A 12,925-nucleotide genomic window follows, 5' to 3' on the forward strand; every position below is an offset into this window, starting at 1 on the left:
AAAAATTGACGACTCTACATGTTTCGACGTTACAACGTCATCCTCAGGAGTGAATTACAAGACAATTGCCAAAGTATTTATAGCTTGTTAGTAGCTGAAAGAGCGAGCATGTTTGATGACAGGTTTTGATCCCGCGACCAAGGGATTGTGAGTCGAGCGCCACATTTGTTATGTAGATTATGAGTATACAGTAGTTTTCTAATCCTCATTACGTTAGTTTTTATCAATTAAATCTGTTGAACGTAACATGTTCAAAGATCGAGATTATGATGTTACACAGGGTGGGATTAATAGTAACTGTTGACTGACTACTGATGTTTAACGATTTCAAGGGATTTTATGTTTTCAGTGGACTTTGTTTGCCATTATCTATATACCAAATTTTTTACATGCATAAGGAAGAAATTTTTATGTGTATTCACAATGAAGGAGAGGATAATGACATTTACTCAGTTCTACAAAAAACTTTTGAAATACAAGATTCATTACTGCCTACGCGGAAAGTATGTATGTTGTAAACAGGCTTATAGCTTTTCTGTTAGCTTTGTTAGAAGAAACGCAGGTGTATACATACTGTGATTGATCTGAAGATATTCAATGACCGAATCCATAAAATATAATTTTCTCGGGTAAATCTATCAACTAGCTTTTAGCTTTTTATTCTCGTGATACCATTACTGTTGTATTTTAATATGTTGCATGAGATTTAATTTCACTTATATCGTCCACAGGTCGCCGGTGTGGTTGGAAGAGCCGAACTTCTCTCAGCTGTGTTCTTCCTGAGTGCCTTGTCTCAATACGTACGGCTTATACAGCGTAATGAACACGTGGGTAAGTTTCATATCACCTTTTAATAAAACCTCTTTTGAGATATAATTAGAAATGAGATTATCACATTCCAGTATCAGGTAGTTATTTCCAAAATAATGTATTCCATCCTGTAGGGATAAATAGTTCATGAAAATTGTTTTCATTTATACATATTTATATATATCCCTCCTATTCTCAAACAACAATAACAATAGATCATCCCTTTGAAAGACACCATCAAAATCATCGGGCTAAATCACTTACTCGTACGAAATGATAATAAAATTTGTGTTCAAGCTCGATGTTAATTTGTTAATTGGGTGGGGTTTCATTAACACTATTGTGTTGTTAATGATAGACTACTTTCAGTTTAATAATAATATTATGTTTCAAACGTTTGTCTGATTTATCACCTCATACCGTCTGATAGATCTCTTCAAAATCTATATATAAACAGTTGAAATGAAATATTCTCGAGTTATCGGCGAACATTATTGACGACATTTTATAATTATATAATTGTGTGGGGCCCGGCATGGCCAGGTGGTTAGAGCGCTCGAATCGCAATCTGCGGGTCGCGGGTTCGAATCCCCGTCCCGTCAAACATGCTCGCCCTTTCAGCCGTGAGAGCGTTATAATGGGACGGTCAATCCCACTATTCGTTGGTAAAAGAGTAGCCCAAGAGTTGGCGGTGGGTGGAGATAACTATCTGCCTTCCCTCTTGTCTTACACTGCTAAATTAGGGACGGCTAGCACAGAAAGCCCTCGTGTAGCTTTGCGCGAAATTCAAAACAAACAAACATTTGTGTGGTTGTACTTCAAACAAATACGAAGCTTCTATACAGGGCGTCACCCTCATTGATCGAAAGTTTTTGTCTTCATTCAATGATGTGTTTTAAGGTACAAATTCGCGTTTGCTTTATTTATTTATTTCTTCAGTTTCGAATCCACATAAGATATTTTAATACCAAAACAACAATTATTACATATACGCTCTGTTCAAGCTTGTATAACAAGTTAATGTCACCGTAATGCACGTGTATTCATAAAAGCAGACGTGCCAAGCTAATCAAGTAATAGCCTTATCTAGAAAAATTACTTGATAACTAGAAATGCTTGCTTACAACGTGACTGTGTTCCTGGAAACGAGTGGAGAACACCACCCCACTTATATAATAGCCTTACTTAATTACAAAAAAGAACAATTCGGATTTAACAAAGCTTATCTGAGTAGAGTCTAGTGTTTGACTTGTTTTATCAAATAACTCTGTCCCTAACGTAATTTTCTATACGCACCAAAAAACAAGAAAGAAAAGTATTAACCCAGATTAAATTCTTCTGATTCAAGTGTATTAATGTTAGGTTGTAGAAGAAAACCTCTGTTATCTACACGAAATCTAAATAAACAAGCTGTTCACGGTTATGAGAACACGCAAAAGAGTTGTTGAAATATTATGCTGAAAATCATAAATTTTATTTATGTATTGATTTTGTTTCAAGCGAAGGATGAAACTGATTTCCCATTCTAAAAAAACAACAACAATAAAACAGATAATATACAGTTTAAAAGTGTTAAACAACTGTCAATGACAAATAATTAGCAATCTTTAAGCTAATCTTATCGACTTAATTCTCACCCGGCTTCTTAAATACCATTTCAGTTGGAGTCAACGGCGCATGAAATTACCTGCCATGAACGTTATTTGTGGAAAAATCTATTCATAAATTTCACATATTTATAACTTGAATGATTTGGTACTAACCTACACAAGATATATATGATCGATAATTTCATCTAAGCTTTTCCTAACACCGCACGACAAAACGTAAAGAGAGTTATGCGTGAATAATTAACCAACGATAGCTCATTTGAATGAGTGAGATACGACCGCTACAAAGTAACCAGTGAAAATTAATGTTTTTGATAAACTGTTAATTGCCTATTTAATGATATATAATGACTCATATGCCAGAAACTTTACGAAGCTCAGATGTATGTTAATGTATATCCCTATCAATATGCAACTGTTATAAAGACTGATAAGAAGTTAATATAAGCAGTCAATTGAATTTTTACTTCTACTTCACTCGCCAAAACGCCTACGTACCTCATTATAAATCTAAGAGAGTCCTAAGATTAATTTAACCTGTTTAGGTTTAGGTTAAGTAGCCCATGCGATTATTGCAGAAAAATATGATTTTAAGCTACCATTTAAACAACAGAGTAATATGCTTTACTTAAACCATTTTGAAAAAAACAAAAACATTGTTGTATGAATATACAAGCAGGGAAATGGGCAATTTCAATAAAGAGTACAATTACTCATTAAGCCTACCAGTAATATATATATATATGTATATATATACATACGAGAGTGTACAGGAAATAGACTCGTAGAAGCTTTCGTTATCATTAAATGATTTTAGCGAAGCAACTATTCAAGAATTGGAATTTTTCAATCTGAACAGTACTTGGATTAAACAGTCAATTTATAAATACCTAGAATTTAGGTAAAGCCGTCCAATATTTTGGACAATTTACCAAACGTAAGACAACCAATCAGCAGCACCCTCGGAGACACAGGCTCTGTGTGGCTTTTTTTAACCTAATAATGGGAATGATTGTCACTCCTATAACTTGCCCATAGCTGAAAGTGCGGAGCGTGTTCATCGGCATGACGTCTCAAACCCCAGACCCTTTGTTCACAACCCAACACATTAAACCCTAAGACGCGTCAAGTCCACACATTTTAAAGGTTTTAAGATCTCCATTAGAGAATTTAATGTTTTAACAGTTTGTGGTTTTTACACCTAAATTTTATCGTAAGAGTAATTTTATATCCCTGTTTTATTTAGGGCGAAGATTACTATAGAATTTTCTCTGAAATATTACACTTTTTAATGTTGTAAAGTAAAAAAAAACAACAACAACAACAAAAGAACATGAAATTTAAATGACAAAATTAAAGAGAACCTTCGAATTTTATGACATTCTTTAAAATTACAAAGGATTTAGCAAGAAAATGTTTCCAAAATAAAATTAAGTCACGTTATGACCATGGCGTTGGTTAATGTAATTGCTCATGGGTTTCTTAAAATGAAAAGACTCATGGTAATAGGTGAGTAGATAGAAAATGTTTTGAAGCCAATACATTGAAATATTTTAAATATTCACTTCAAATAAACACAAAGATGTATAGGCAATACTCCTTTCTCATGTAAAGTAATGACAGACTGCAAATCAGAGAAAAACAATTTAGCTCTTGCCTGTGATGTCCAGGTTAATAAACTTATACAATAAATTATTCTAGGCAATACATGATAGCACGTGACTTTAAGATTTCTCGCAATATAAGGCCACATTTTGAGTAATCCCTTTATATTTAAACATAGCTGCGTGAAACGCCCGATTTTTGAACTCAAATTTTCGTTAAAAAAAAAAAACAACATAATACCGAGCACTGTACGAGATTATTACCAGAAGTACACCATAGTAAAGCAAAACATTTAATGATTGGCACGTCATATTAGAATAAATTTGGTTAGACTCTATAAAAGGTATAAAAGTTTCATTATATTTTGAATAATCACATAAAGCCACATGAGGGCCAGCTAGCGTCCTTCATTTTGAGCTTATACACTAGGGAAGGCAGCTAGTCAACGGCACCCACCGCCGATTGTTGAGCAACACAATCTAATAGTTGGATTTGGCCGTCATTCTTATAATGCCTCCATTTTTCATAGTTCGTTGCGTGTGACCCCCCCCCCCCCAGTGACACAGCGCTATGTCTGCGGACTTACAACGCTAGAATCCGGGTTTCAATACTCGTGGTGGGCAGAGGACATATAGCCCATCGTGTAGCTTTGTACTTAATTACAAACAAACAATCGTTGCGTGTTTTTCAATTTGCAGCAGCGGGGTGCTAACCTTGGACCCTCGGATCCACAGTCTGATACACCAGCCACTAGGCCACGCCCCCCCTAAAAAAAAACCATTTGTACGCCAGTATGTACAATTTCCAACTGGTAGATATTTTAAGCTAAACAATTTATTTTAATTATTACAATGATATTTATTGTCATAATGTTAAATTGAATAGCTTAAAATTCACTTTAAAGAATAATTTATAAGTAAATTATAAATGATAAATTCCGAAGACTTTTAGAAATAAAAGATGGTGTATAATTCTTAAAAAATTGAATTTGAGACAAGAAAAAAATCGAAGAACCATATATCTCTCGAGTTCTAGGGTAAAGCAAAATATATCTTCGAGAAAACAATAATATGTTACCATTTTGAGTGGAAGTTGCTTTATAGTTTCAAAGGGAGACAAATTCTTACACATAACTACCTCATTGGACAGGATTGAAATACGTACACATTAACAGTTATTTTACAAATATTTATCAACACGATTTGTTCCAAAGAGCCTCATTTTGGCCACCATTGATGTCGAAATACTTCCCAAAGAACAAAGGGCCATTAATCAATTCAAACATGTTGTCTGTATGTTTTATGTTGTGGTGAAAGAATATTACAAAATAAACCCTTCAAACTTCCTTTTTTTTTTACTCGATGCTGTAGTTTTTCTAATATTATATGATAAATATATCATAAAAATAAGGCCGTGAAATCCTTGTGGTGTGCACGAAAGTACTTTTGAATTTGAGAAACTCTTGACACTTTGTGACACATAAGTATGACAGGTTAATAAAGTAAATCATAAAACATATATGCCGAGCTTCAAACTCTAAACATATAATAAATTCTGCCTTGTTTTTAAAACTTCACGTATAATATATATTTTATGCAGCAATTGGAATGCACAAGACCATGTGCAATAAGGGGCAGCTAGCTTTATCTAAGAAAACTCTCGCTAATACAAAATAAGAATCATATTATACAGATACAAGATATGACAAAAGTTAAGACCATTTCTGTTTTGTAAGAATAGTCAAAGATGAAATTATTGTCATAATTTTCTGTTCTATTCAACTTACTGGTATTTTTTAAATTATACTAGACTGCATTTACTTGGAATACCACTTAACTGACTGAGGCGACATCTGAATAAGCTTAAAGTGTACGTAATCCAAAGTTTATGAAGTGATTTTAATATAAGCCTTGTTGTGCCGTGTATAACACGTTTAAGGAGATATTTTGACGTGACTGCAGCAACCGAGATCAAATGATGAATTTCAAATGTTATTTCATTCTGATACCGTCAAAATATTCTACCAAAAGTTATTTGGAAATTAGTGATGGAACAAAAATATATTATTCAGGTGTCGCTTCAGTCAGTAAAGTTATATTCCAAGCAATCGTAACTTTGTACTCCAGTGAATATTTAAAGATATATGAGTATATTATGGGTTTTTAACACTTTTTTTTTTTACTATTTGATTATTGTGCCCTTTCCAATTAAATGCTGCTCATTGTAATTAGAAAACAAAGCACTTCCTAAAACTTTTATAAACACTAGCAAGGCAATGCAATTTTGAGCAATATCGTCTCTCCAAAGTTAAGTCCGTGTCAGTAAATGCGACTGAATTCAATTTTATTATATTATTTTGGGCTTAATAATGTAAAACAGATCAGTTCAAATGATGCTACAAGACTCACACCATAAGGAACCAAGAACTGCAGCTTTCAATATACATTATCTTTCATAGGTAATTGTATTTACATATTACAAGGTAAAGAGATCCTGATTACTAGAATTAGATGAATGATGAACGTACTGAGACTCTGTTCCACAGTGGAAATTATACAGGATGTTGTTTAAGCTACAACTGTATACACAAAGATAACTACTAAGTTTAAAATCATATAAACCTTTTTTGAAGAGGTAGTCCTTATTTCTGACCCTACACTTCGCAACTTCCATTCCTGGCTGGTCATGATATGGTTTCTGATATTTCAGACGTGAGAAATGTTTCTGAGTATGCGCTGCGGTCATGCTGAAATGTACATATTTATTCGAAGTACATATGCAATCCATCATCAGTGCGAATCCTTATGATCGTGTAAGTTTTACAAATAGGTTTGTACTTTATTGTCCAGATGTTTGTTAATAGCAGGATTTGAGATAATTGAATGAGAATTCACACCTTTAAACTGCTTTTTTTCCCCCCAGTCGTTTAACCTTTGGATTATCCTAAGTCTGACCTATCTTTCTTTTTTTTATATATATTTCAAACACAATTTTGCTTTAATGTCTAATAGCGTTTATAGCGTTCATTTTGTAATATTTTCAGTGACCTTTAAGCATTTGTTCTGATGAGACTAAATATATGCTGCAAACCGGATCTACTTATGCATTATTAATTAATTTTATTTAATCATCCTTTCCTGCTTTGCATAGCGTCATAGAATGCTCACCGGGTATCCATAACAAACATGCAAAAACGTTGTATTTACAGAGAATATATATATATATATTATATTTATAAAAATATTTTATTCGAAAATAATTATGCATCTAACACACATACACACTTACCAAGTTCAATTTATGCAACAGACTGTGAGGACTAATTCCCACCCATTCGCCAGAAAACCTTTAATACCACATAAGCAAGCACACTTGAGTCTGCAGTGAATTAAAAGTTATTTTTGCTTGCAACGCTTCGTTGCATTTTGGTGGTTCATTTGTAGTACAAAACTTTCCCTAGGTATGCTTACAAATACTACCTAACGGTATGCTTACAAATACTACCTAACCGGAGTTCGTACACTGAGAAGATCTGGTGATTCAACCGACATGTGTGGAGAAATATCATGGTAAACATGGAAGCGAAATTTAATTTGCAGGAATTATTACGCACTTGTTAAATATTTGATGTTTTACTACCGGGCGTGGCCTAGTGGTTAGTGGGTCGAATTATAGATCCGAAGGTCCGATGTTCGTGCCACATTGCCGCAAAACCGTGCACCGCACTTTGGGTGGTGGTGGTGGTCGTCGTAGATGTGTAATAAGTGTGACTGTCATTTCTCATTAAGCCGTTAGACACAAGTAACCCAAGAGTTGGCGGTGGATGCTGTTTAATGGCTGCCTTCCCTATCATATCAAAATTAGGGACGGCTAGCTCCAATAGTCTTTATGCAACTTTGTGCGAATACTCGAAACAAACAAGATGAAAATTGTTAATTAAAAAAAATCCGTTCTATTCCTAGGAAGATTTACGTAATCACTTTGAGTTTGATCGGATCTCACGACGGTTTCGGAGATATTTGTACATTTGGCAAAATTTATAAAACCCACACACACACAGACATACACAAATCGTTTAAAACTGCAGCTCGGTGCCACGTATTACTACGCTGTTATAAAGCGGGAACACTTCTCAAATATGCACGAGTTACGATTTCTATTTTGTCTATAAAGCGTAAATATTTTTTCTTCAATCTTGCAATAACCTTTTGTTGTACGTTTCTGCTTTGGGTGAATTGTGTCTGTTCGTAATAGAAAAACCACAAAAGAGAAAGATAAGCTTATCTATATTAGATTGTAGTAATAAATGTCAAACCATACCGACTGAATATAATAAAATAAATACCAAAAAATACCGGAAGAAGTAAAGTATAGATATTAAACAGTCAAGAGTCACGTCAGACATTTAAAAGTGTATTTACAACGGGTGTATGAATACATAACATTTCGGAATGTCAGGTTATAAATGAGAGCACCATATATATATATATAATATGTATATAACACAAAATTTATATGTGGTGCACACCGTGACATATATATTTATATGCCTTATACGTGTTCTGCATGTTCATTACACTTTAAAATAATGGGCTATTATTCCACAAACCTTCTGGCACTGCAATTTATAACATTTGATATATGAATAATGAAAAATATATTTTCTCATTTCTTGAGATTCAATGAAAAGTAAATTAACATTCATGTTGTTCAATGCAACACTGTTAACATTTGATTCTCAAAGCTCTGGGCGTGGCATGTCCAGGTGGTTAGGGCGCTTAACTCGCAATCTGCGGGTCGCGGGTTCGAATCCCCGCCACACCAAATATGCTCGCCCTTTCAGCCGTAGGGGGCATTATAATGTGACGGTCAATTCCACTATTCGTTGGTAAAAGAGTAGCCCAAGAGTTGGCGGTGGGTGGTGATGACTAGCTGCCTTCCCTCTAGTCTTTCACTGCTAAATTAGGGACGGCTAGTGCAGATAGCCCTCGTGTAGCTTTGCGCGAAATCCATAACAAACAATCAAAGCTCTGGGAAGTAGGTACTATATGATCATGAAGTTATACTTGATTCAAGTTGTACTTCCACATATAAGATTGTATGCAAGTATGAGTAATTCGACCATAATTCAGGTAATGCTCTCTGAGTAAATCAGTAACATATTTGATAAATACGAGTTTCATAAAATATTATAGTTATACCATGGTAATTAATGTAATAATTCAACTAAATCGATAGAATTATGATACATTAAAGTATTAATCTTTGTTGTGCTCTTCAGGTTGGCGCTGCTGTATAGAAACCGCAGCCCTTGCAGTGTGTGGAACGCTATGTAAAGAACAGTGTTTGACTGTTTTGGTGGTCTGTGCTGTCTATGGCCTACTCTCGATGAAGGTAAAAACGCTAGAAAACTTTCGTCAGACTCAACTTTTTGAAATTCTGTTGACATACCAATTAAAGCAACTTATCACGTAACTAGCAAATATAGAGAGCAACACATTTATTAAATGCATCTTGTTTTTCTTTTAGGATTGTTGTTATTCTGGATTCGTTGTAATCACTGATAGTAATATTCAGATTCTAATTAAATTATTTTTTTTTACTTTCATTTTATGAGTTAAAAGATAAAACTATATATATTTTATAGTATCACTTGTAGTTCCCAAAATGTGCACGGTATTCGAAAATCAAACTACTTGTAAAACGGTCAAGATGAAGTTGACTCTGAATAAGCCCCCCAGTAGCACAGCGGTATGTCTGCGGACTTACAACGCTAGAAACCGGGTTTCGATACCCGTGGTGGGCAGAGCACAGATAGCCCTTTGTGTAGCTTTGCGCTTAACTACAAACAAAGAAACAGACTCTGAATAAATGTAATCATGGAAATTATTTTGATTTTTCAACAGTAATCTATCGAAATCTGCCACGCTATGTTGAAACAATAGAATATACAAACAAAGATAAACTGATGTTGATAATTGTGGAATTATTATTAGATGGTTGGATGAATAAAAAGTACGGGGTTCGAGGTATCATAATATAAACAACTCTTAAAAAATTCAATTAAAATACAACAAATGGGAGAATGTTATAAGTAACATGGATAAACGGATAAATAAATAAGCAATAGAAACTTCAGTTTTTCTAATTAATAGTAGTATGTTTGCTGTGTACATGAATACATGCCAGTTGTGATTCCGAATAAGTTAATAAGAGCGAGTTTTAACTGACGGAGGATAACATATTTTAAACTACTTGCGCAGGGTCCCGGAAATTGGTCTATTTCAAGAATAAATAAAACCAAAATTAAGAGTAACAAACATTTTTATTTCTTGCTTTTAAAGTTCATATGTCATGATGTGTTGTAGCCTACAGAGTCCATAATGTTTCTTGTGATTCATAGTATGCGCACGTTTTACTGACGTTACGACAGTACAGAATGCAATGTTAAGCGTCCTGTATGTGACATCATTTCAGTGTCTACTGGCTGACTGACAGATAACACACTACTGTATGGTGGTGCGAGTGGTTAAAGCAGGTGACCCCTCCAAACTGCCTTCGGCCCCCTTTTGAAGAAATTAAGAATACTAACGGTTTTCTAATTCTTATTTATTTCTCATTGTATTACTCTCATTATGAATTTCCTCATCACTGTCATAACCAACTTATAAACAAAGAAAACTGAGATGTAAAACTAAAAATCTTAATAAAATAAACGAAAAACTACCAAAAAATGTGGAATTTTAAAGTGTTTGGTAAAGGTAATAGAAGTTTGATGTTACATAGAGAATTAAAGATTTTTGTCTATGAAAATTTACAGAAGTATATTTCCTGAAAGTCTTATATGGGACTAACATCCCTATGTTCAATGACGTGGAACCCACTTGAGACTAATATTGGTTGGAGACGGCTTGAATGGGTAGTGAAGAAAAACTTTAATATAAGTTTAACATAACAGCAAATATACAATGTTTCGACAAGGTTTTGTCATCATCCCTATGTTGTTTTTATTAGTATGCTACTTAGTGGCGTTAATAATATTTTACAATACTTGTACTTTATGAGGTTGGACATTGACTTTTTACTGTTCCATTTTAGGTTCAACCGTTTCTCCATAAAAAAATGTCAAGCCTATTATTTAATTTCAGGTTGCCAATCTCACACATCTTCGGCAGTGTGTTTCTGCAGACCGTAGACTGATATCATTATGGATACGGAAATCGGTTGCCAGAATAGGACTTCTTGGGTTGACAGCACTTTTAATGATAGGGATACGGTTTAATCTGATGGGTCCTCATTTACCGCTGTTCAACAGGTGAGAGCCGTACTGTCATTATAATCATAGATACAAATTCATGATGTCAGAAAAACACATGGGTTCAAGAAGTCTTAATATAAAATGATAAATATCCTATAACTCTAGCACTTTCGAAAGGTAAACATTTCTTCTTCTTCAGGGGCAAACTGAAGAAGAAAGGTCCACCTTTCGAAAGCGCTAGAGTTATAGGGTTTTTTATCATTTTAAATGTGGATAAAAAATACGTTATCTACGTACTTTACAAATGCTGGATTAAATAATAATCTAAGGAAAAGCTAAGTAAAAAGATTTATGTGAAGTGTAGGCTTAGCCACTGTAGAACATATGCATTTTATAAGGAAAAAATTCATATATTAATACGGTGGCAACTTGTTGTCACAGATGCAAGAAGTGATAAGTCAAGAACCATTATTAGGTTCACGGTGAACACTCAACCATTTGACAGTGCAACGCTACAATGATACTTATGCTTGGATAAGATAAATCTTCAAATAGCGATACTGTTAAACCATGAAAAGCCAAAAAGAACAATGTTTCGGAAAAGAGAACTTTCAATGCTCACCATGAAAGCGAAAAAGTAACACAACAGAGCGTTTCTGACAGTAACGGACTCTGAAACTATGCCTGAAGTCAATCAGTACCAATACTCTCATTCATGATGCTAAGGCTATAGTTACGACTAAGAACATCCCGGCTCAAAGAATAATTGCAATGAAGCTGAACACATTATCTAATATCAGTAACAAGATAATTAACAACGATTTGGAGTTTACAAAGGCTCACACGTCAAAAGCTTGCAAGCTTCCAGACACACCTCAAAATCAACAGCTGTTTTCATAAATTAGAATCACAACCATTCCTAATCAACCACAAGTTCCCAGATGCAAATTGACTTAATTTTTATATCCTTTTTTACTCATCTTTAAAGCTCACGTACAGTAGAGGATAAGTGATATTTTAGGTAGAGCCCAGCGTCCTTTATAGGAGCTTACTACAATTTAAATTGTAGTATCGTGCTATAGTACTTAATCATGATCATCAGACTGAACACGATGGAGGATAGAGGATTAGTTCCAAAAATAGCGAGGAACTTGGAATATTGTTCTTATGATATGTGATTAACTCTCTCTTTGAGCATGTCAGGATATAATAACAGATTAATTCTTATATTTTTAATCATCCGTTTATGAGGAGAAATTTTTTTAAAATTATTTTAATTTTTTCCTGTCTCATTCTGTTTCACCGATTTTAGAAATACTGGCATTTACTAGTCATTCTAAAACTTGAACGATTATCGTATTTTATTTTAGACTAGCCGAGGATTCCTGATAAGGGTGGTCTTCTCCGAAACTGGTCCAAATCCTTCTTCTCTAAGCAAAATTAACTGAAGTAAATTTATATAAAAAAAACAACAACACACACATGAAAACAGGAGAACACATGTTTAGCCATTCTGCTTGACCACGAAGGAGAATGCTTAGATACACACAACCAAAACGATAAAAACTTTGTGCAAAAGCAACAGCAATAAAGACATGTAGGAATATATATATATATATATATATATATATATATATATATA

At 34.0% G+C, this 12,925-nt stretch overlaps 1 protein-coding gene across 2 annotated transcripts in view; it reads left to right on the top strand.

The window, feature by feature from the left end:
• Positions 1 to 12,925, top strand: part of LOC106461470 (transmembrane and TPR repeat-containing protein CG4050-like) — a 132,681-nt gene that overhangs the window by 77,178 nt on the left and 42,578 nt on the right. For both annotated transcript variants that reach the window (XM_013921294.2, XM_022388441.1), the window contains exons 5-7: positions 732 to 831; positions 9,307 to 9,419; positions 11,174 to 11,340. In XM_013921294.2, the coding sequence (XP_013776748.2) occupies positions 732 to 831; positions 9,307 to 9,419; positions 11,174 to 11,340 (380 nt within the window). The remainder of the gene's footprint in view (positions 1 to 731; positions 832 to 9,306; positions 9,420 to 11,173; positions 11,341 to 12,925) is intronic.

The sequence above is a fragment of the Limulus polyphemus genome, unplaced genomic scaffold, assembly GCF_000517525.1.
Source record: "Limulus polyphemus unplaced genomic scaffold, Limulus_polyphemus-2.1.2 Scaffold966, whole genome shotgun sequence".
Taxonomy (NCBI): domain Eukaryota; kingdom Metazoa; phylum Arthropoda; class Merostomata; order Xiphosura; family Limulidae; genus Limulus; species Limulus polyphemus.